At 40.0% G+C, this 25,863-nt stretch overlaps 1 protein-coding gene across 3 annotated transcripts in view; it reads left to right on the top strand.

Annotated features, from left to right (window-relative positions):
* CDC42SE2 (CDC42 small effector 2) overlaps positions 1-19,351 on the top strand; it is a 116,618-nt gene extending 97,267 nt beyond the window's left edge. For 2 of the 3 annotated variants that reach the window (XM_044228267.1, XM_044228284.1), the window contains exons 4-6: positions 12,851-12,952; positions 16,396-16,512; positions 16,917-19,351. In XM_044228267.1, the coding sequence (XP_044084202.1) occupies positions 12,851-12,952; positions 16,396-16,494 (201 nt within the window). In that variant the 3' untranslated portion in view covers positions 16,495-16,512; positions 16,917-19,351. Of the gene's footprint in view, positions 1-12,850; positions 12,953-16,395; positions 16,513-16,840 lie in introns of all 3 variants that reach the window. The other variant, XM_044228274.1, reaches the window with a different exon arrangement.
* Positions 19,352-25,863: the final 6,512 nt, after the last annotated feature.

The raw sequence follows: 25,863 nt of genomic DNA, 5'->3' as shown, positions 1-25,863 counted from the left end.
AATCATCAGCGATACCTGTAAATAGGTTTTTATGACCTCTGTATAATCATCCTGGTATGCTTATGATTTATCAAATCATTATTCAAATAAAACCATGACTCATGCTGGAAGTGTGTTGTAGAAAACTTGGTTAGGGTCCACAGGTAGGGAATTAAAATGGTTAGGGGTAATTCGTAGGCGAGAACAATGGAGCTATTTCCCTCTGTGAGATAGGGATAGGCTCTTCTCTTCCCCTACAATTTTGAGATGTAACTGATATATAACATTATATTTGTTTAAGGTATACAGTGTAAAGGATTTGATGTACATATATGCAGTTGACCCTCCAACAGTGAAGAGGTAGAGACAGATCCCCCACATAATTGAAAATCCATGTATGACTTTTGACTCCCTTAAGACTTAACTGCTAATGGTCTACTGTTGATCAGAAGCCTTACTGATAACATAAATAATTAACATATACTTTGTATGTTATCTCTATTATATATTGTACCTTTATAATAAGGAAAAAAGAAAATATTAAGATCTTTAGGAAGAGAAAATACATTGATAGTACCATACTATATGTATCGGACAATCTCCACATATAAGTGGACCTGCACAGTTCAAACCTCCTGTTAATCAAGGGTCTGCTGTATTGCAAAGTGATTACCATGGTAAGTCCAGCCAAAAGCCATCACCTCATATTAGCTACAGATGTTTGTTTCCTGTGATGAGAATTTTTAATATCTACTGTTTCAGCAACAGTCAAATACACAATAGAGGATCATTAACTGTGCTGTACACTGGGTCATCCACCATGCTGCTCTGTAGTACATCTCCAGAACTTAATATCTTGTAACTGGCAGTTTGTATCTTTTGACCACTTTTACCCATTTCCCCTACCCCCCTAACCTGACTGCCTCTGAAAAACTGGTATGTTCTCTGGTTCTGTGAGTTTGGGTTTTGTTTTTGTTTTTTTTAAAGATTGCTTATATAAGTGAGATCATAAGGTAATTGTTTTTTTCTAACTTAACTTCATTTAGCATACCTTCCTTCCAGGTTTATCTATGTTGTTGTGAATGGTAGGATTTCCTTCCTTTTTAATGGCAGAGTAATATTCATGTGTATGCATAATACATCTTTGTGTTCTGTCCCTCCATCATCAGTGGATGCTTAGGTTGTTTCCATGCCTTTTGGCTATTATAAATATATTGCAGTGAACCTGAAGGCACATACCTTTTGGAGCTAGTCATATTGTTTCCAACAAATATATACCCAGTAGTAGAATTGGGGGATCATATGGTAGTTTTAATTTTTTAGGAACCTCTGAACTGTTTTCTATAGGAGTTAACCCTAGTTAACATTCTCACCAGCAGTGTGCTAGGGTTTCCTTTTATTTCCATTCCTGCAAACATGTGCTATTTCTTGTCTTTTTTTTTTTTTAAAGATTTTATTTATTTATTTGACAGAGATCACAGGCAGAGAGGCAGGCAGAGAGAGAGGAGAAAGCAGGCTCCCTGCTGAGCAGAGAGCCTGATGTGGGGCTTGATGTGGGGCTCGATCCCAGGACCCTGAGATGACTGGAGCAGAAGGCAGAGGCTTTAACCCACTGAGCTACCCAGGCACCCTATTTCTTATCTTTTTGATGGTAGACATTCTAACAGGCATGAGGTAATACCTTACTGTGGTTTGAATTGCATTTCCCTGATAATTCCTAATGTTGAGTACCTTCCCATTTACCTGTTGGTCATCTGTATGTCTTGTTTAGAGAAGTATCTGTTGAGATTCTCCACACAATTTTTAGCCAGGTTGTTTGTTTTTTGGCTGTTGTATGAGTTCTTTATGTATTTTGTGTATTAGCCCCTTATATATAATTTGCAAATAATTTGTTTCATTCCATAGGTTGCCATTTAATTTGTCGACAGTTTCCTTTGCTGGGCAAAGGCTTTTTGGTTTCATGCAGTCCCACTTATTTTTTTATTGTTTTTCCTTTTGGTGTCAAATGCAAAAAATTACTGCTAAGACCAGTTTCCAAGAGTTTATCCCCTATGTTTTTCTCTAGGAGTTTTATGGTTTCAGGTGGGTTTTATTTATTTATTTATTTATTTATTTATTTTTAAAGATTTTGTTTGTTTATTTGACTGAGAGGCAGGCAGAGACAGAGGGGGAGAAGCAGGCTCCGTGCTGAGCAGAGTGCCCAATGCGGGGCTCAATTCCAGGACTCTGAAACCATGACCTGAGCCAAAGGCAGAGGCTTAACCCACTGAGCCACCCAGGCACCCCAAGTTGTTTATTTTTAATGAGAAAAACCATTCAACCTAATGGCTTTCTAAGTAATTAAAAAAACAAAGATTGTAATATTTTATTCAGGGAGTATAACAGGTGAACAAGTGAGAGTATAATTCATAGACTTGAGCAAAGGTCAAGATACACTAAGTGAGAGTTGGCCAGAGGCCCTGAGATTTGAAGGCAATATTAAAATGTCACATTCTGCTATTCAAGGTATTAGCAATTGAGTTCTTGTGTTTAAAGTGCTTAGAAATAGGCGTGACATGTAGTACGGCTCTTAAGTATTAGCCATTATTCATTTTAAAATATGCAGCTGTAAGTCTTTAGAGCCACTGTTTCTAAACCATGGAGCCATCAGCATCACTTGGACTATTGTTAGACGAGCAGATTCCTGGCCTTTCCCCAACACTGCTGGATTTAAAATTCTGCAAGTGAGCTCTCCAGCCTGCATTTTAACAAACTCTCCAAGAATTCTGATGTGCACAAAGTTTGAGAACAACTGCTATTGAGGTTCTACCCAATCTAAAACCAAAATAGTGATGCCAGTTGAGCTCTATATACAGCATTACTGTGAGGCAGAGGGGGAAAAAAGCCATCAAATGAGCGATTTTTTGCGCAGAAATTAAACTCCACTAGAATTTGCATTACCCGTCTTCCCCTTTAAACGTGTTCCATATAAAGTAGGTCCTTGAAAAACATTTGGTCTGGATACTGGATAAGACCAGTAGGTTTTGGAAAACTGAGCTGAAATTGTTTCTTTATAAGCCGTTTATCATACAGCAGCCATTTATTTTCTTTTTTTTGTCAGGCATGTTATGGTCCTAGAAGAATGTGTACTATGGTAGGAAAATCAAACTACAAGTAAACTATTTTGGTGTTTTAAGTGCTGTCATAGAAATATGAGCCTTGTTCTCTGAATGCTCAGATCATGGATTAATCAGTGACCACAACTTATGAGACTGAGTTTGAGCTGGGTCTTAAGGAATGATAGCCAATTGCTAAGTGGAATAGGTTTGGGGTGAGAGCATTGGTACATTACTACTGTAAAAGTCGTTTCTGTTTTTTTTTTGTGAGTGAAGACCGACTTTTCCTTTTCTACAAAGAATGTTAAATACATTTTTATAGCTTTTGTTATTCTGTTTTTTTCCGTTGTATGAACTGGTTGGACAGTTGGAGGCCCCTCAAAGTCACCTCACGTATCCAGGGAATCACTGTCAGTAGTCTCATAGAAAAAAGTAACTATTTGCTTTAGAAATGCCTGTTGCCTAGCCATACTGTCAATATTTCAAAAAAATAAACCTCCTTCAGAGGCTCTCAGAGTTTGTTTTTGGTGCCCTTAACACTTGAGTAACGTTTTTCATGGCACCTCTAGGCCAAGAGAAATTCTTTACAGATTTGGTAACTAGTTTTGTGCAGACAACGTAATAAACACTTACGTCCTAACATTTTGGTCGACTTTAAAAATACAACAAAAGAAAAATGAATTTCTTTTTTTCTTCTAATATAATCAGGATGGCTTACAGGATGTGGGTGTTAGGTATTACATAACTCCTCAAACCATGGAATCAGAATGAAGACCACTACCCTCTCTTCTAGTTCCATGTTATCTTTTGTACAGTACTTGGGTTCTTATCACAGCACTCTAGAAAGCACCGCTTTGCAGACATGTGCCGTTAAAAAGAGTGGGTGCTGTCATTGTAGCTGGAGTGGAGGGCTGCAGGAGCACCTAGCTCTAGCAGTCCCAAGCAGACCAGGTCTGGCCATTTGCTGCCGACAAAATCCACAGACCGCTAGAAGAGTGGTGGTGAAAAGGAATTTATTTCAATGAGTCCCAGCACTGGGAAGACAGTGGACTAATATCTCAAAGACTGTCCAGAGTCCCGAAAATGTCTCCAGGTTTACATAAGGAAAATGTGAGACAGAGGTGGTTGAGTTCATGCACCGGGTGGGCAGTGAAGGTCAAGTTGACCATTGTCTTACAGTCTGTTAGGAGGGTCGTACCTGTTCAGGGCAGTCCTTACTGCTTAAGGGAGTAGTTTCCATTCTGCAGGGTGTTTTGCTTGAGTTAAGAGATAAACTGGAAAGAAAAACTTAATCAATTAAAAAGTACTCATTGGAGTCCCAGTGTTGGTAGCTGAAGTTCTTTCATGATATTGAAATTTTGAATTATCTTGCTTTACTAGTTCACACAGTATCATACATAAGTTGAGTATCATTGTGTTTCCCTCAAATTGAATATACTGTGTGGGGCTCGTGGATATTTGCTGGGGATCATGGGTATATTTGATAAAATACATAGGCTGGGATATACTTTGTCTAGGTCACCAAGTTAAGTCAGTAGCATATCTTTCTTTTTCAGTTGTTCATTTACTTAGGCTGCCCTGGTGTGATTCCTGTCTTACAGCCTAAAGGTACCAGCTTTTTTCACTGCCCCAAATGGTAGGCACATTAATTTTTCTTCTAAGTTTATTTTTTTTGTGTGATCTTGACACTGAACATGTGGTTTAAAACTCAAGACCCGGAGATCAAGTCACATGCTCTTTGAGCCCACCAGGCACCCTGGCATATTCATTTTCTATTCACTGTGTCCGTTTCTAGAAGTACCTACCTGTGCTCTTACCTAAAGCCTCCTGTTAACCCTGTGGACCCTGGCCCTGAATTGCTCCTAGTGGCATGTGTTTGTGCACTAAATTGCCCAGACAGAAGTCCTAGAGGAAGTTTGAACTTCTAAGTGATCACTTAAGTGATAAAGTAATCACTGTTTTTCTAGAAGCTCTATTTAGTTAATATTCAAGAAATTTGGGGGAGTTGGTGAATTTATTTTATTTTTGGGGGGAGTGTTTATATTACTGCAGAAATGCATTCGAAAAATTATGACTTAAAAACATGAATTGTTGAGGCATGTAGGTGGCTCAGTCAGATGAGTGTCCAACTCTTCATATCAACTCCAGTCTTGATCTCAGGGTCATGAGTTCAAGCCCTGTGTTGGGCTCCACACTGTTATTATTCTTATTTCATAAATTTATTCATTCATAAAAAGTTCTTTTGATGAATTGCTGTACACTATGTACTGGGCCTTGTGGATTCACATTTTACGTGGCAACCTATATAGGAACACATCTCCCATCCAGGGGACAGTTTAAATTGAGTGTGAGATGCCAATTTACTTTGGTAGGTAAACATGTGGTCCCGGAATACTGAGGGGCCATAACCCGAGACTCAAGGGTGTAGGGAGGCAGGACTGAGTTAGTGAAATTAAAGGCAGTCGGAAAGATTCTTCCAGGAGGAGTACTGGAAGGGCACAGTGTATGTAGGAAACCTGAAATAGCAGATGAAAGCTTAGAATGCTTGAAGGAATGTAGTTAAAGATGAAGTTGGCAAGAAAGACAGGATTCCCATAGGCTCTGGATGATCGGTTTTGTAGTTGAGAAAGGTATGTTTAGATTTAGGGTGAAGCATTTTGGGAGGGGAAAGGAGGTTGGAAGCAAGTTAGTGAGGGGCTCCTGTAGGGAGGCAGGTGAGAGGCTCAGGGGCCTGAAATAAGGCTGTGACACTAATGTGGGGACCGAGAGAGGAAGTGGGCTGACTCCACAGGATGTTTTGCTAATTGGATGTGACCATGTGTGAGGGAGAAGACACAGTGAGTGAGGGATAGCCCTCCAACCTGACTGGAAATACTGGCAGAAACGTTGTTTACCAAACAGGGACTGGAGAGGGGCGTGGGCTTTACAAAGGTTATGTATTCAGTGTTGGACTCAGGAAGCGTGCATGTCCTCGGGATTTGCCAGTAAGCAGTTGAATGTATAGTCTCAAGCCCAGAAAAGTAGAAAAGAGGCCAATAGTCATCAGCTTAGCCTTAATAAGATGTGCAGGAGGGAAGAGGAATGTTGGTTTACACAAAATAAACAATAGCACAGAAATGGAAGTAGTAGGAGAAAGAAGTGAGAAACCCAAGAAGAGGGATCTGTTGGAAGGAGAATTTCGGAGTAATTCTTTCTCAAAATGGTATGTTCCAGGGTGTTTTCTTGTTTTGTTTTTTGTTTTTTTTTAGGATTTATTTAGTTTAGAGTGTGTATGCGTGTGTGCACGTGGGGAAGGACAGAAGGAAAGAATCTCAAGCACATGCCCCCCTGAGCTCTCCGAGCCTGCCGTGGGGCTCGGTCTCATGACTGAAGCTGAAATTTAGACTGAGTCTGACGTTTAATAGACTGAGCCACTCAGGTGCCCTTTCCGTTTTGTGTGTGTGTGCGTGTGTTTAAGATTTTTAAAATTTATTTGACAGAGATCACAGAGAGAGAGGAGGAAGCAGGCTCCCTGCTGAGCAGAGAGCCTGATGCAGGGCTTGATCCCAGGACCCTGGGGTCATGACCTGAGCCGAAGGCAGAGTCTTAACCCACTGAGCCACCCAGGCGCCCCTGTTTTTCGAAATAAATATTTGACTAGTAATTTTAAGGTTTCATACCAGATGCGTAGATGGATATAGTTATCATTACAAGCTCAACATCAGTTCTCCCCCTCCTCTCCTTCAACTATGGCCATAGTTGAAGCTGCTGACCCCTTGCTCTTGGGGACCTGTGACGAGGTCTGTGCTGCTCCTCAGAGACTGCCGTCCTTCAGCAGTGATTGGTTGGGTTCAAGAGTTTGGCTCAGGGAAGACATTCTCTGGATGAGAGGGGTTGTTTCAAGACAGGGCTTAGAACTCAGATGCCAGGGGAAGTTTTGTGGAGACCTCAGGGGAAATTTGCCTTGTTTTTTTATAAAGCACTATTTTTCTCTATGTCTGTAAACACAGATGGAAGGCCTTAGATTGCTGCAACTCTGTTGGCTACTAGCCTGAGGCTGAAACTGACAGGAAGGCACAGCTGAGAACACTGCAGAGAAATCTTGTGGAAGCTCTGAGTACACCAAACACCTTGCCACTGGGCCCTACTGCTTAAGCTGTTTTTTTCAGTTGTAATTTTTTTTTCAGAGAAAAAACATGCGATGGGAGTGCATGAGTGATACAAATGAATGGCACAAACTAAATTGATGATGTTAGCCAAATACTATATGGTAGCTCTGCAGTGTAGTTTTCAAAACTTAAAATATATCTTCTAATACTTTTGGGAGGAAGACAGGAAGTAGGGAATGATGTTAGAATTGTATCAGAAAGAATGAGGACAAAACTCAGTTCTGGTGGAAATCAGAAAGAGATGAAGTGTTGATGATTCATTCTCATATTACACAGTTTTTACTTTTAAGCAGTACTTGTTAGGTTTTTGTGTAAAGGTGTAAGAGTAGGAAAGAACTCACATCTTCTTAAAAAACTTATTTTGAAAAACTCATTAGAAAATTACCAAATATACACAGAAATAGAGGGAAGAGACACCCTCCCTCCCATCCATGTACGTAGATGCAGCTTCAGAGTTGTCTGTGGAGGGCATCCTCTTATACTGTCAAACCCTTCCCCTAGTTGGAGAATGTTAAGCAAATTCTGAACATCACATTTCATCCCAAAATACTTCAGTATGGGGCACCTGGCAGGCTCTGTTGGTAGAGCATGCGACTCTTGCTTTCCGGGTCATGAGTTCGAGCCCCATGTTGGGTATAAAGATTACTTAAAAATGATATCTTAAAAGAAATTTTCATTATGTATCTCTAAGATTAAACCACTTTACTGAGGGATCATTGACATTGAGTAAATATGAAGAGACATTTTCCCTAATCTTATCCCTAACCCAACTAAAGTCCTTGACCTTATGTAGAATAATAGTATTTCAAGGATGGCAAGAATCATTCAGAAGGTTGACAGTCTTAATAGAGTACCTTATAAAGAGCAGAGTGTTTCCAGGAAAAACGATGACTCTGCTACTGACAACAGTTAATACGCATCAGAGTGAGTGCACCATTTCCTGTTTTTCTTTGCAGAGGCCTAACTCTGGAATTCCCCTTGTTTGCCCATGATTTAAATCTTGTCTCTGTCTTGTATTCTTAATACAACACACCACAGAAGTGTCCTATTTTTTAAGTGTCTGTAGTGACTGAAAAATAGTACATTTTTGTATTTTGAAATATGTAATTATACTTAGCATCTAGGTTAATAAACAATACAAACCCAAAGAACATCTTAACCTGTGTCTAGATCTGTCCTTTGTACCCTCCCTGGAATGTTACCGTGTTGATGGTCATTTTACTTTCAGCCTCTTTCACTGGATATTACCAGAAATTAACCTTCAGATCAAGTCTTTCTCATCTTAAAGGGAAAGATTAAGTCCTCTTTTCAGCTCAGCCCATTCTTTCTTGTCCTTATCCAGATATATGGCCAGACTGTGTCCAGTTGTGTTCGATGTTCCATTTCTTGCCTCTTACACACTCGTACGGCTCTTCAGAAGTCCTTCACTCTTACCCCTCCATAGGCATTCTTTTTAGTCTTTATCTGACCTCTCACCTGCTCTTAGTTGTGTTTGCCTGAACCCTCCATGACACCTTGAAGAGAACACACACCGGATTTTCCTCCTCCCTTTCAGTTTTTTTTTTTAAGCCTCCTTTGATGGCTAATTTTTCTCCACTTGATGGTGGGGTGCACTTTCCTTCTTTATTGTGCTGGTGAGACTTGATTTCTTTTGTCAGAAACCTATATCCATGTATCCAGCTTGTCCTCTTGATAACTTTACTTGGATGTCTCAGACATAACTCAAAGTCCGTGCGTCTTAAGCACTTTCATCATCTTCCTAAAGCCTGGCCCTCCTCCAGTGTTACCTGCCCCTGTGAATTGTGTACATTCTTCTCAGATGGGAAATCTGTGCATCTTTCTTTCTTTCTTTTTTTTAAAGATTTTATTTATTTATCAGAGAGAGAGAGGGAGAGAGAGCGAGCACAGGCAGACAGAATGGCAGGCAGTGGCAGAGGGGGAAGCAGGCTCCCCGCCGAGCAAGGAGCCCGATGTGGGACTCGATCCCAGGACCCTGGGACCATGACCTGAGCCGAAGGCAGCTGCTTAACCAACTGAGCCACCCAGGCGTCCCGCATCTTTCTTAACTTACGCTGCTCCTTACTTCTCAAATCCAGTCAACAACCAAATGCTATTGATTTTACCTGCTGAATGCCTCTTAAATCTACCTAGTTCTTTCCACCTCAGCTGCTGTAATTGAATCCAAATAATCTCTTTCCACCGACATTACTGTAAAGACTTCTTTGGCTCCTCCAGCCTTCCTGCCAGCTGTATATTGTGGACTGGACTTGAAAAACCAACTTGTCATGGAGCATGTGGGTGGCTCAGTCTGTTAAGCATCTGACTTCTGCTTTTCCCTCTCCCTCTGCCCCTCCCCCGTTCATTTTCTCTCACTGCCCCCCCCATAAATCTTAAAAACAACAACAAAACCTGTTGTATCATTAGAGAAGAAACCTTCAACCTCTGTACTTTAAATTGATGTCAGATTAATAGCACAAAGAAACCTTCCAAAATCAAAGGGGAAAACCTCTTAACTCCGTGAAGTTGAAGTTAAAATGTATTCACTGTTTTCAGATTTACAAATTAATTACTTGTCCTTTCATTTTTAGTATGAGAGTAGTCTCTGTTGGACGTCCTTCCTTGGTATTCAGAATGTTATAGTCTTTGATTTTGATTAACCACCTGATCCATTCATTACTTTGAGGAGACATTTCTGGGGAGTTGGGTGGTGGCCTAAGTGCCTGGTGATGATTTCTCTCCCACCATCTTCCTTCAGTAGTTCAGTTGTTAGAATAAATCATTTAGTGTGGAGATGTGGGCTAAGCGTAGCCTTTTGCTAAGCCCTGAACACACCATTCCAGAGGAAATTATGAAGATAGAACCCGAGAAGTTTCTCCTCTGTGTTCATAGGGCAAGGGATGGTCAAAACTCCCAGTGTCCTTAAAGTAGATCTTACTCTCTGAAATGTTCCCATCCCTTAACCTGCATGAGAGGGCCCTCCGGCTAAGCCATGTGGAGCTCTGACCTGTGAGTGAGTTGCACAAGGCCTTAGGAGGAAAAGTCTGCAGGCCCATAGATGCCATTAGCCCCTGGAACTTCACTGCTGTCCTTTTTCTTCAACTGGAGCCATCCACCCTTTCCTCCTGTGTGGAGAGTGCCAAGAAGCTAAAAGTCCTTCTGTCAGTCAAGGGCCTTACTGGGGAAGAAACCCCAACAATTTGTCTGGCCCAGGAATTGAGACAATTCTTATATTCTTGATGGTGAAGATACATTTATGTGCCTGGATATACAACTTTCTAACAAAGCAGATTCAGTGGATGGTAACAGTATAGCCAAGAAGAAAATAGGCACAAAGCTATTAGCATCTTCTTTCCTTACCTTACTCCTAGAAAAGAGAAGGTAGCTTTGCTTCTTATGGCTCATTTATGCTGTGTTATCTTAGAAGAGAATAGTGTGAATGGACTGGGTAGAAACAGATAAACTGAGAGTCCGGGGGAACCAGCACACTGCTGGTATGGGTGTTCCTAGACAAAGGATGCTGTGGGTGTCAGGTCTGTGCTGAGGGGCATGGAGTCTGAGATACATTTAGGGGACCTGAAGTAGCAGTGAGTAAGATAGAGATAGCAAGAAATCCGTGCCTTGTGCTGACAAATAGAACAATTGAAGAACATAGACAAAAGTTCTGGATCCTCTCTTGGTTTTCTGACACCTTCTTAACCTGAAGTTTTTCTAGAATCCAAGGGAGGAGGGCCCCAAAAGACTGAATTTATCAACCCTTGAAAAAGGGGCTTGAAGTAAATGAATGAGAATATTTTGCTCCTACTGTTACAGGCTATAATTCATACAGTCAAGCATTTTGAGAGGGAAAATGGAAACCCGTATTACAAATTCTCAGATGAAAAAATACTGCAGTGATGTAATTTCATAGCAGAGCTTCTGAAAAAATAACTGTAATTGAAAAATAGTCTGATGTAGCTCCTGCTAAAAAAAAAAAAATTTTCTAGAGCTTTGATCTGCTCCCTGTTCCCATGAGTGAGTGAATGTTGACTGAAATGGAGCTATCCTTGCTTTGTTTGCGCACTGTGTGTAGTGGCTTTCATGCTGCAAGGACCACAGTGCAGTTGCAGCTACAACACATGGAATGGCCTCTTTACGTCATGGTCTGTAAGAAAAATTTGTGGATTTCTGAAGAAGATCAACTAAAGTTAGTTTTCAGTACAGCAAAACTATAAAGAGAAATAAAAACATTAGATAAAAATAACAGAAAATTGGAAGATTATACAAACACACACACATTCTCACACATAATCTACTGTTCACCTAAGAGTGAAACAAATTGCACAAATGAACACAAGGAATGTTATAAAAACATAATAGAAAAAAACTTTTCCAATATGTAGGAATGCCTGTGCTCAGATTAGACAGGGACACCACCTGCCATGGGAAGCACCGGACGGAGAAACTAGCGAACTTGGAGAGCCCACTCTCTCCATGAACAAACATAAGTATTTCTGAGGAAAAACTTAGGCTTCTTAAGGGATTCTAAATGGCATCTGTAAGGCTAGAAGGTGGCCAAACAATGTATGTTGGCTTCTGAAATTAATATATGAGCTCCCCATTTTTGTAGCTTTGTAGAAGATTGTATTTTAATCCTGAGGTGGTGTTACTTGGGTCTGTCTTGGTAAGTGTTTAGGATTTACCAGCATTTCAGTTGAGGTAGACTCAGTGTAGTTTCTGGAGTATATTGTTCAAAGGGAAGTAGCAGCATTGGTGTTGGGACACTGAGCCATCTGTGCAGTCCCCTCTCAGATCACAGTATCTAAGGGGTCATGGAAAACATGGGACAGATTTAAGATAACCTTTGTCTCTGGAAAGATCTCATGATCAGTGAAACAGTAGGATAAGGAACTTCCTCTAATGAGAATGGGCATATTGGTGGGGCAAGGATTACAGGTAGTAGCAGAAGTTACTGTGACAACAGCATTCTGTACCCTTTAAGAGGTGGTTGGCAGAAATTAGGAGGGGTCATTAAGCCCCAGCCTAGTAGACTGACTTTGGATAGGGTTTCATTCCCAGCCATCTCAGACCAGAGGAGAGTGAACAGACTGTTCATCTCCTCCAAACAAAGCAGCTGATTCATTCCAGTGTGGAATGGTTGTGGGGGTATAATCTAAGTAAAAATAATCAAAATAATGTCAGTTTATTAATGAAAGCTAGAAAGTGATGTTAAAATCAGTGTTCTATTGAAATCACACTGTATTCTTCGCTAAGCATAAGGGTCACTGGTGATAATTTTACAGTTACCTCTTTTGAAACAATAAAACCCAAATAGTTATTATACAAATAAGTCAGTGGCCAAAGCTAGGCGAAATAATGTATTTTAAGTTCTAAATGATAACCTGTTGTTTTGCTTTACCAGTCATTTTGTGTGTGTGCGTGCACATATATCTCTCTTGAGGTATAGTCAAGAGATAGTCTGACTATATCTGACTATATCTGACTCTGATAGTCCCAAGATGTTGGGATCCTGATGTCCTGGGGAAATTGTACTGAGGTCATTAAAATCATTCATCCGCAGTAAATAAATCCAACAGAATAAGCATGTTGCTAATAAAAACATTTCTCAACACATTCTTTCCTGTATTTTAGAAAAGGCGCCGGCGGATTGACCGAAGTATGATTGGAGAGCCAACAAATTTTGTGCACACGGCTCATGTAGGATCGGGAGATCTATTCAGTGGAATGAATTCAGTAAGTGTATTGGTGGAAGATGCAGATGGGTGTTGGGGCACAGACTTAGGTCACCTGTATGACAGCTACATACATTCCTTAAGATTATACAGCACTCACTGAATTTGTAGATACTGAATATAAATACATAATATGAGCAAAGAAGAAAATGAGCAGTGGAAAATTAATCTCTCCTCTAACTTGCTAAACTATGCCTTTATTTCTACCTTTCTCCCGAAAAAATACTTAAAAGGAGTTGAGTTTACAATGATAGTTATAGCCCTTTGGCTCTCCTGACTCCTTGCAAAGGAATGTGAATGTCATCCTTTTAGTAATATTTAATTTTTTCTCTCTTCAATTAAGTTGCCTTTTGCAAACATATTTATTGCATTTATCTTATAAAAGATTAGCCTTTTCTTGATATTAGAATGTTTGTGATTTATTCATAATTAATGTAAATACTTGTATATATTTGCTATCTTTATAGAGATTTCAGTGAATTTCAAAACATACTTTAGATTTACTCACTTGAACATGTGTACTCCTTAATGTTCAGCCAACAAAACAGTGCTCTGTAAGAGATGCACTGCCAAGTCAGGGTGTCCTTCTTTTTGTCCTAAAGTAATAAGCTACAAAGTATCGAGAGCCTCTTTCCCCCAATTGTAAAGTAAACTGATGTGTCTAAATGACCTCTAAAAAGTGTTTAGAACCAGAAAGTCAATAAGGCTTGTATAAATACAGAATTATCCATTGTATACTTATTTACTGGACAGAATTAACAAAAGACTTAATAAGAGCTCAGAGACTTTTAAAATAGGTAGATCATATATCCTGGATACAGCAAAGAAGTTTGTCACATCAGTTACTAGGTGAGCAAAGGGATAACATGTGTAGCTTCCTGAAAGGAAACCTCTTGTTTGTTTTAAATCTGTAGGAAAAGTACTTTGTTTTGTTCAACCGCTTTTGTGGAAATGTAAGAGGTGTCAGGTTACTGTCACAATACAATTCAGTAACTTTGTTTCCTGGATCAGCATGAAATACAAAGATCAAATGAGAACATATAGCTTTTGTTAATAGGGTTATTATTACACATACAAGTGGAGCGTATGGCTTCAAATTTATTATACATGAATTTTATTTTTTTAACAAATGTGTTCTTCCCCATTTCACGTTTTTAAAAAACTCCAGAATGATATTTTTAGTTCACGGTATTTAACTTTTAAATAGTTTATACACATTTCAGGATTTCTTTAAAAATTCCTCTTTGACGTTTTGTCTGCACTAGGAGCCTGTCATGGATGTGGGGGACCCTCGTTGCTAGCAGCATAGCTAGAGCTTAAGGGCAGTCTCCTTCCTGTAGGGCGTCCGGGTCTTCGGCTTCGGCTGAGAGCTGGTTCCAGACAGCCCTCTGCTGTTAGTCTACCTGCGGAGTCCAGGCAGCCTGCTCTGCTTACGGACTAGGTGTTTTAATGAAGTGTCTGAGCTTGTTAGAACCCACTGTGTCTCCAAGAGGTTTTCGGTCTGTGTGATGATGCGCACACGCGGTTCCAGGCTGCTGTTTGAGCGGGTGTGTTAGGGTCAATGTTACGGAATCCCCGAGTTCCCGCAGGTGACATCAGTGGAGAGATGTCACTGATATGAGTCTTTTCTTCTGTGCAATAATAGTATTGCACAGAGTGAGACAAAACCATAGATGTGGTTTATTTGCAGAAATAGGATAGACTATAACTTAAGGCAAACTAAGAACTGAGCAGCATGGATGAGGTACTTGGCTCAGTGCAAATGGAAAGCCCTGGCCGCACTGGATTCCTGAAGGGGCAGATGACTTGGGGGAGTGTCGCTTTTCCTCTAAACACACTCTTCTTCCCAAGATTACCTTTCATACTAGAAACAGATCCCATGACTCCTTTAATAAGACAGTGTTATTGTGTTAAAATACTATATATATACAGTCAAAAATAATCCATTAGAAAATCCAAATTGTATTGTTTGAAATTGAACAACGACTTTTGGAGAAAAACCAGTTCTTTTCTTGCCTAGAAGCAGCATGACATTATGAATGCACTATGGAAAAACACAAAAATGTTACTTTTTATAAATAGCCCTGAAATGCCTAGAAAAGGTAACATGTTAGGTGGGGAAATTTTTGGTACCTGCATAGAAACATGTTCATGCCACAAAATTGGTTACCTGAAAGGAACAGGAACTGACTGAACAGATAGCTTATGCTGGTAGCCTTCTCAGACTGAGCAAGGTTACTGAAAATAAATAGGCCTATAGATTTCAGGTTGTTTTTTTTTTTTTTAATCTAACTGAAGTGGTCATTTGAGTAATGTGAATATAGATAAGGCCATAATTAGAGTAAGATGTTCCACCTAAGATTTTTCTCAGTGAAACCCTTCTGGATCTAAAGAAGGTATACATTTTATATTTTGCTTTTCTACTAGAATAAATTTAAACCTCCTTGCTCAGAAAGTAGGCAGATCTTACTTCCTTTGCTTAAATATATGGACTCAGGATCGCCGTTGAAAATACCTCACACAGCATATTTTCTATCATGTGCACAGTAAGTATTTGATAAGTAGATTAATTAATGGATGTTGTTCCCATCTGCTGTCCCCCAAGGGAACCATGGACAGGTGAGGGACCCTTCAAGCAGATCCCCCCTGCTCGGCCTCAGCACTGTTCAGTCAGTAGCTCCAGCACCTTCTCACTGCTCCTTTTTCTGGCAATCTAGCCTGATTCTCTTCTGTACTTACCATTTGTTGCTAGTTGGTATGAACTAATAAGTAAGATTGGAGTAATTTTGGTCCACAAAGGGCACTTCTCACCTTGCCAATAAGTTCATTTGCCTTTGTTTCCACCAAGTAAAAGAAGAACTCAGCAGTTCAGTATCCTACAGTCCATCAGTTTGGTGGGGAGGAGAGATTATCATGTTAACTATTTCACTTATCTTTAGAGAGGATAAATACTTAACCTAGGTTACAATAACTATAGATGAATAAATTTGGACTACCGTCCAAGTCTTTGGATTCTTTAAGGCTGTATCAGTTATGTAAGTTTTACCACATGGGACCTTTGAAAATTTATCTTTGGTCTAATTTCCTTTGTATTTATTTTTATTCGATTCTCAGTAATTGAGGTGATCACCTATGTGAACGAGGTGTCTAAATGAAGAACTGGAGTTGCTCTGTATACTTCTGTTTTTGAAATGTTACAAGTACATTGTGAATCACAAAACAGTTATTTTATCACTGCTAAGTGGGGAGAGGGAGTTGAAGCCTGAAATGTGTTTTTAGTAGCCTCACCATTTCCCGAAGGGCAATCAGAAATTTAAGTCTATAAAAACAGATTTTTTTCTATAGAAAGGATCCTTCTCAAAACTGCTTAGCTAAAACGTTGAGACCAGGATCAGTTGCATTGTCCCTAGTTCTTGATTTGGTTCTGTTTTTGTCTTATTTTAGGTTAGCTCCATTCAGAACCAGATGCAGTCCAAGGGGGGCTACGGGGGTGGGATGTCTGCCAGTGTGCAGATGCAGCTTGTGGATACGAAGGCTGGATAGCCCCGAGTCCTGTCTCCTGTGAGTATCTGCGTCATATGCTGGAAAAGGCCAAAATATTTTACCCTGCTAAGGGTTTCACGGGCTGATTGTAGGCACTTTGAGTAGTAGTTTTCACTTGTTCTTTCCCTCATGACCCAACAGCCAGGTGGGGAGGAGCCTTTGACAGATAGTATCCTTTAAACATGAATGAAATTACTATTTTGAGTATTGATACTTTGGGGAATGTCCTGTGTAGTAAAGTACCTTGATGTTTTAGACTGCATGATTGAGAAATCTTTGATGATAAACTTTACAAATTAAACATCAAAGTGTAAAAATAATTTGGATTTTTCTTTTGGTTTTATAGGTCATTGTGAATTTGTGTTTTCTCTTTTCACTCCTCTTTAATTTGTTGTTGTGATTCCTTTTCAAATACAAAAAAGAAGTGTGATGGCATCTTGTTCACCCTGTTGTGATTTCTCCAGTGAGACGTTCTTGTTCTGCTCTGAAGAAGCTGTTGTCAGATGAACCTTGCATTTCCTTCGGCTGGCATGCATGCCTTTGGACTCACGGACTTTGGATCGTGGCTTCGTTTTTATCAATTATGGATCTAATCTTAGCATGATCTTTTTTTGTGAATGCTAGCACTATTTTGCATCCCCCCCCCATTTTAAACGTTTCTATTTCCATCTCCAGCCCTCTGCCTTATGAGTTTGTTGGTAAGGTAGGACCTGCTATTGTTAGTCACTGTTTCTGTATATTTTGGAAGGTATGACATCCATAAGCACAATGATCATTTTTATTCATTTGAAACTTGAGCAGAATAGATACCGCATGCTTTATGAAGTTGCTTTGTCTGGGAGCCCAGAAATGAGTGTTTCTTTGCTGCTGTGGGCTGAGGGTAACTGCTGCTGTTAGAGAGAGGTTAGCTGTGGCACCAAGTCATATCAGTTTCACACACACAAAGGTAACCTGTAGCTTACTCTATAGTTAAAACCTGGCATTCATAAGGTGTTCATTCAGTTGTAAATGTTCGATGTATTTATTCTGAGAGTGAGGACCTGTGATTTGCGAACGGGTGTGGTTGTGTGTCAGAGTGCTGTGGTGAGGCCCTCGTCCAGGCTCATTGTGTACTCACTCTGTTTTGACGTATTTTAATATGAGGATCTATGTGTTTCCACTATTAACTTCTGGCCGGTACTACTAACTGCAGTGTCAGTGGCCTTTCCATATTCAAACCTGTTTTGGGGCAGTGGAATTTAACCCAGAGCAATAGAGTGACTTGGCCGAATTGTTGCCAGTGAGGAAATCTATATGGTGATTTGTTAGGAGATTGGTGAGAAACAATTGCTCAGGCTCCAGAATCTTTATTCTTCATAAATGATGTGTATTTCAGGTATTTCTGTAAGTACTTCCCCTTCTCCGTGAGGGCATGGTGTAGGTATTCTTGTTTAAATCCTATGTCCAGTGTAGTCCTGACTAACTACATGTAGTAGGATTAATATTTTATGCAGCAAATGGGACTTAGGTGAAAATGTAGACAGCTAAGAAATTAGGTAAGTAATTATTTTCTTTGCATCTTAGTCTCAGGTTCTTATGAACCAGGTAACTGGATAAATAGCTTATATAAGGCAAACCAGGAAAGCGGTGCTTCTGAATAGAACTGACCAGTGCAGTGAGGCGCTGGATTCCTCAGTGCGTGTATTTCAACAGTTGGAGGCTTCATAGGCGTCAGTCCCAGAGAGAATCTGTCAAGGAAACATTCATGCTTACTAATAAAAAAAGGCCATTTGCAGTTTAATTTATGGTGTGTATACTGCATTCTGGCATTTGCTAAGGACCCATGTTGTTCTTCTCAGCCAGAGTCTGTGTCCTGCCATGGATAGTGCTTTGTCCAAGGTCTTAGAAGACCTTGGATTTTCTGGGCCTTGTCCATAGTGATGCTCTTTAGTCTATTTTGACTTTAAAAATTAATAGAACTTTTATATATGTCCTATAACTCCAGGATTCCTAGTACAGGGAGCCCTGCTCCTAGGTCTTGAACTCCTGATTTGTTTTATTCCTCCCCCCCCACCCTTTTGTTGTTGTTGTTGTTTTTGTTTTACTCCTCTTTTTTCTAATCAAGATCTTCTGTGTGGACCAAATACTTCACTGAGTTCTGGAGCATATCTCCGTGGTGACCCCAAGTGTATGCTCTTGAGTGTGTCACTGACCTGCAGTAGCCACCCCGTGTGCAAGACCATATGCTGAGGGAAGGTGCCAATAAATTCAAGAAGAAATGACAAAAAATTTTAACACAGTAATCTTAAACACAGATTTTTTAGGGAGGCTTGAAGATAGTGAAGGGTGGCAAGTTCTCCACATCATCAGTGGGATTGTAAATCTTGGGCCATGTGTCTCATTTTAAAATTGAATCTAAAGCAATAGAACTGACTGTTAGTACTTTGCTGAAATACATGCTAACATTCAGTGCACAGGAAACTGAATGAAGGTTTAACGAATGCCATGGATTCTGTCAGTGATCTGCATTCGCTACAAGAGGTGCTTTCCCATGATGTAGGCAGAAGTTGGTGCCAATAAGAAATGTTCACTATGGTGACTGGGTTCAGCATTTCCAATGCAGCATTATCGCCTTTAAAGATATTTTGTGAGTATATATTAGCTTTCACTTTTGTTACTAAATTATAGCAGTTTCATTATAGAGAGCAAGTTTGCCTTGATTTTGTTTTAAAATGACTTCTGCTCAGCACCCAGAAGATAAAATTGACATATTTTTATAATATAAGCATACTTTTTTTGTACATTGTGTTCATTCAGTGTTGGCTTGTAGATATTAAAAGAAAGTATTGATTTTGATTCAATAAATGTTTTCTTTCCATCCTGGTTTGGTTTTTCCTTTCTTAGTTCAGGCCAACTAGAATTCACTCAGAGGGTATTTTTAGCATTCTTATAGTTTCAATTAAGATTAATGTCCTGCAAAACCATCCCTTTTTAAAAGCTGGTAGCTACCATATTGGGCAGGTATGGACCATTTCCAACATGACAGCAAGTTTGGAGGTAGCTGATAGTTTGCTCCTCCAGTGTCTAGAGGCAGTTTGGGTTGTCCCAGCTTGAGGCAGGGGGTGCTGCTAACCATCTGTGGTGCACAGAACAGCACCCTCCCCTCCCCAAACAAAGACTTATCCAGCCCCAAATGTCATAGTGCCACAGCTGAGAATCCCTGGCTTAGGACAAAGAATATGGATATACTCACCAAGTACATCCAGTTAGAAACTCCTCACTGTGTGGAGCCTTGTGCATTGGGCCGTAGGTTTGGCTGTATTAGGAGATGGGCCAAGTAAGGTTGGTTCTAAAGTAGAAAAATCAACGGGAAAAATATTAATATTTCAAAAACTTTTCATAACATTTGTCATTTCATGGCCGAAGACTGAGGTAATTGGGTTAAGGTGAAGTTCTTTCCACAACTGATAAAAGAGTAAGAATAAGGCATCCTGATTAAAGTATCTGAAGAAACTGATAGTGGTTTATCAGGATTCTATTTTGAGCACAGTTTCAAAGGACATGAATAAAATGCACAAAGGTTCATAAGCTAAACTGTTTTTATAGATCTATCCTACTTTTTGTGCTTTAGAGACATAGCCGGGAATTTGCTAAAACTTGTGGAAATGCAAAAATATTCAAAACTGACAGGAAATATTTCTGCTTGAAATATGCTTTGAGTACACTATAAAGAAAGCAAAGGAATGGTTACCTTCGGTTTATTGTCTCCGTTCCTCACGGGCTAATAAAACTTAAACCAGTAAACAACTCATGTTGCTCAGAATTTATATTTTTAGCACATTCACTTTTCATTTTTTTGATGTTTTTGATGCTCTTCGCCAGGTAGCTACAGCCTCTGCATGTAACCCCAACCCTCATCCTCCAGTCTCATCATCTTAACAATTTCCGTCTGCCCTTTGATGCCCAAAGTCAGAATAAGGAGAGCCAGATGTTTGATCCGGAGCCTTACAAGCACTGGGGAAAGGGTGTGCTCCTGGTATTGAAGGCCAGGTGATGGGAGTCTGACAGCAAGGTGACAGCTGCAGAGCAAAGACCCTGGCCAACTCTAACCTACACTCCACTGGATCCTTTACAACTCAATTGTGTGGAAGCTTTAGCTCAGTGAATGCATGATAGCCTGCTCTGGGGGCCCAGAAAGGACTCCCAAGCAAGGGTTTTTGTTTTTGGTTTTGGTCTGTTCAAGGATCAGCAAGAAAGATTATTTAAAATTCCTCAGAACTTCACCTGATTACCTTTTTCTTCATTTATTAATTTCAGCTGCCTCAACACATGCCTCCTTTGTACCATCTGGGCCTTTCAAATATTTGAGCTGATTCTTTACATTAGATCCCAATTCTGTGCAGCAGCACACTCAGGCACTGTCCACAGATATTTTAGTTGAGGTTTCTGGGTGTCTGGAAACATCACTGTTTTCACTGTTAAGAACCGTGCGGACAAGAGGTTAAGAATCATCGTTGCTCATGGACGGGACTGGAAGAGATTATGCTGAGTGAAATCAGTCAAGCAGAGAGAGTCAATTATCATATGGTTTCACTCATTTGTGGAGCATAACCAATAGCATGGAGGACAAGGGGCGTTAGAGAGTAGTAGGGAATTTGGGTAAATTGGAAGGGGAGGTGAACCATGAGAGACTATGGACTCTGAAAAACAGTCTGAGGGGTTTGAAGTGGCGGGGGGGTGGGAGGTTGGGGTACCAGGTGGTGGGTACTATAGAGGGCACAGCTTGCATGGAGCACTGGGTGTGGTGAAAAAATAATGAATACTGTTTTTCTGAAAATAAATAAATTGGGGAAAAAAAAAAAGATATACAAATGAAAAATAAACATTTGAGAAAATGAAAAAACAAAAAAAAAAAAACAAAAAAAACAAAACAAAACAAAAAAATCATCGTTGCTGCTTTGAGCACAAGCACCCAGAGTCCAAATTCCAGTTCTCAAATTTTTAATAATGTCTATTTTGTCACATTAACATTTTCATAAATTTCTGCAGGTTTTGCTTATATCTAATTTTTGCTGCTTGGATAATGGCTTTGTATGGCTTTGTGGGGGCTCTTCGGACAAAATACCCCAGACCAGACAGCTTATAAACAAGAGGAGTTGACTTCTTACAGTTCTGGAGGCTGGAAGTCCATGATCAGGGAGCCAGCGTGATCCTGTGAGGGGGGGGCTCCTCCAGGATGCAGACTCCTCAGATCTTCATGTGCTGAAGGGGCCAGGAATCTCATACGGCGTCTCTTCACAAGTGACACACTCATGGCATACGTCACCTCAGGGGTTAGGATTTCACCATGAACTTTTGGGGGGGGGCATTCAGACCACAGCACGCAGCTATAGGAGGTGAGTGACTACAACTGACCCTCGTGAGATGTGGCCACCTCCAGCGTGGACCGTGTGCACCGTGGAGCCGAGGCTGCAGGCCAGGAGCCTCTCGGGGTCAGGTACGACTGCAACTGAGAAACAGAAACGACCGTCCTTTCTCCTCCCGTCCACCATTCTGATCGTCCCCTAGGACACTAACATGACAGGTAGACATTTCAGGAAAAAAAAAACCAGCCTGTAAGGTCATCTGAGGGATGAGAACTTAAAGGAAATGGAAGATTCCAGTGATTCAGCCTCTGCTGAGCAAGGAAAATGCTCTGAAGGAGGGGGAATATCAAAAAGAAATGCTCTTTGCCTGCTTTGTGTGTTGAAATTTAAAAAAAACTTTATCATTTATACTTTCCCACTTCACAGTTTGTTCAATAAACCTTTTGTTTGGAAGATGTGTATCCAGCTCTGGGAAATTATTTCTCTGGTTATTTCTTGTGAGGATTATCAGATTTCTGAGTAGCAACAGTGAGCTCTAGAATATAAAGGAGTACTTTACACATACTGGTGAGAGAACATTATTTTGAACGAGTATATTCTATCTAGACCAAACTCTCAAGGAGGTGAGATGGTAAAATAAAGATGAACAGGCAAGCAAGCCGTCAGAAACTGTGCCACACACCCTTTCTGAAAATACACCTGGGAAAGTATGCTCTGCAAGAACCAGCAGAACACACGAAGTACTATGATTTAAAGGTATCTCAGGACTTCAACATCTGAGGCTGACCTAAAGAGCAATCTATCCAAATAAGAACAAACATCAGGAAGATTTTAGGAAAACTGGTCCTAAGAAGCATAATTAAATAGATGCCATTTATGAGCTGCAAGATTTGTGCATTCACCAATCTTTTTTGCACATTATGTGCCCAATGCGCTATTTATGCGCTGGGGGTACAACAGTGAGCAAACCAAATTCCTTTACCCTCTAGGAGCTTTCATTCTAGTGTTGGGGTGCAGACAGATGGACATGAAGCCAAACAAATTCTGTCAGGTCAGAAATTGAGACATGGTCTGGATAAACAGCCGGGGATACTGGAAAAGAGTTGCATTTTAAAACATCACCGTGCCAAGACCATGGTATGAAACGGAGACGATGTCAGTAATATGGTGAGAAAAAATGTTGTACTGTCAGGAAGCAAAAACGACAATTCTTGGTATTCTAGTATAAACCAAAAACTTGTCTGAAGGTAAGACAGGATTTTGAGTGAATGACACATGAAAGTCAAGCTCCTAGAACAGCATCAGCCAAGTTCTGAGTGAAATTTAAGAAAACTCATTTGAGAGATACAGGTTTAGTGACAAATAATTGCCTTTCAGGGCACACAGGTATATCACCACAGGATGCAGATCTTTTAAAATCAAACCATAAAAGACAACTACTTTCACAGAACATAAAATACAGTTTAGAAAACTGGAAACCACATTCAGAAGATGGTGGCGGGGAAAGACAGGGAGAGCGCAGAGTGCTAATCTCTCATGTATGTACTAGGAGTGCGGCAAGTATTTACCCCTTTTATGGCTATAAACAACAGTGTTTTATGTCAGTTGTATCTTACAACTAGGAAAAAATTTAATTCTAAAACTAACAAAAGAGGAGTGCCTGGCTGGCTCCATCGCTAAAGCATGCATCTCTTGATCTTGGGGTCATGAGTTTGAGCCCCATGTGGGGTGCAGACCTTACTTAAAAAACAACAGAGAAACTTACGTGTAAAAATAAAACCATAACTGGAATGAGGGAAAAGGAAGTCTATTGCAAGTCCCCTTTTTTGTTGCATAAAGTCATTTGTAACATTCAAAGTTGATGACTGAAGAAATTAAACTATGCCAAATTATTTACAATTAAGGAGGTGACCTGCAGAAGAATTCAAAATGTAAAGACCTGTAAAAGTAGGAACGGAATATTAGAAGTGGATATGGAGACTTATTTTTTAAGTACTTCCAGTCTATCCTGTTTGGGTTTCATTTTCTTTATACTACCAGTTTCTAAATAATATAAAACAAAATAATGTTACATTTTAAGCAGATATTAGAAAGGTATCTTTAGTGGGACGGCAGAGTAGGAAGCTCCAGGCTGTTGTTCCCCCCACAACACACCAAATACTAGAGGACTAAAATAGCTTTGTGAGAATGCTAGCGATCAGTTAAGCTGCAGCAACCAAGTGAACACTTAACAGAAAAGGCCACACCCAAAATGGTCAGAAATTTTGAGGCGTCCCTGTTCCTCCCTTGGGACTCGAAGAATGAAACTTGCTTGTATCTTTGACTTGCCTGGGGACTGGTTTGTCTTGCCTGACTCAGAATGTTGCTGGAAATGATGGCATCGAGTCAAGGCAGGCTGGAGGCTGCTGACTACAGGCACAGGTGCGTTAGCAGGTTAGAACTCCAGGTGGTCTGACGACCCATGGATGGCTGTGGACAAGAAATCACAGGCAGAGGAAGAGAAAAATTCAAGTCTCCTGAGAATGGGCAGGAATGAGAGTTTTAATGGAAATGAGACCATGTAAAAGCAGTTGGTATGTGAGGAACAGAAACAGGCCCACATGTGGTCCCAGGCAAGATGTATCCTCAGCAGAGATCTGAGAGGACCATAAGCCTTCTTTAGGTTGGGCTGATGAGTCAAAGTCTTCCACTGCTTGAACCTGGTCTCTGAAGAGTGGGAGAGGTGGCTGCTTTTTCAAATGCCAAAATCTTAACCAAAGGTCACAAGCCATAGAAATAATAAAACATGGCTCATTCAAAGGAACGAAATAATCTCTAGAAATCAGTCTTTAAAAAATGGAGACCTCTGACTTGACGGATTTACCACAAGGGTCTTAAGTATGCTCAGTGAGCTAGATGAACATGGACAAATACATATTTTCTCTTCCTGGTGATTTAATAGCATTTTCTTTTCTCTAGCTTACTTTATTGTAAGAATACAGTATAGAATATATATAATACAAAATGTGTTTTAGTTGGCTATTTTGTTGGTAAGGCTTCTGGTCAACAATAGGCCATTAGGAGTTAAGTTTTGAGGGAGTCAGAAGTTATATGTGACTTATATATGATTCCATGTGGTGGGGGTTGTGGTCAGCACCCCTAAGCCCCACATTGTTCAAGGGTAAACTATATAATGAACTTATCAAAAGTCAAAGAAAGAGGACCTTAAAGGCAGCAAGAGGAAAGCAATGCACAGAATTCTCAAAAAATACCAACTAGAATTCAATAGCACTATAAAGGATTATGCAGGATGGCCAGGGGAGATGTATTCCTAGAATGCAAGAATGGCTCAATATAAGAAAATCAGTGTAATATACCATATTTACAGAATGATGGAGGAAAAACCAGTAGGATCATCAAAGTACAGAAAAAAGCATCTGACAAAATTGAGCAGTTTCACAATGAAAACATTCAACAAACTATTAATAGAAAACATTGAACAAAATGAAGGCTGTAAACGGAAAGTCCACAGCTAACATACTCGGTGGTGAAAGACTGAAAGCTCTTTCTCTAAGATCAGGAGCAAGACTTCATTGCCTACTTTCACCTTTCTATTCAACAAAATACTGGAACTGCTAGCCACAGCTTTAACGGCAAGCAAAGGAAATGAAGGCATCCATACCAGAAAGAAAGAGGTAATAAAAGCTCCGATCACAAACAGCATGGTCTGTTACATAGAAAGTCCTAAAGATTCCACTAAACAAAAGAAAAAAAAAGTGAGGTAAACCACAAAGCTGCAAATTAAAAATCAACACACAAAAATCAGTTATGTTTCTATATGCTAATACTAACCATCCAAAAGGAAATTAACAAAACAATTCTGTTTATAATAGTATCAAGACAAATAAAATACTTAGGAATAATTTAACCAAGACAAAGACTTGTGCATTGAAAACTATAAAACATTAGTGGAAGAAATTATAGACACAGAGAGGGAAAGGCATCCTGTATTTATGGATTTTAAGACTTAATATTGTTAAGATGT

The sequence above is a fragment of the Neovison vison genome, chromosome 1 (assembly GCF_020171115.1).
Source record: "Neovison vison isolate M4711 chromosome 1, ASM_NN_V1, whole genome shotgun sequence".
Lineage (NCBI taxonomy): Eukaryota > Metazoa > Chordata > Mammalia > Carnivora > Mustelidae > Neogale > Neogale vison.
Note: the sequence above shows the minus strand (reverse complement) of the source record. Positions and strands in the feature narration are given on the sequence as shown.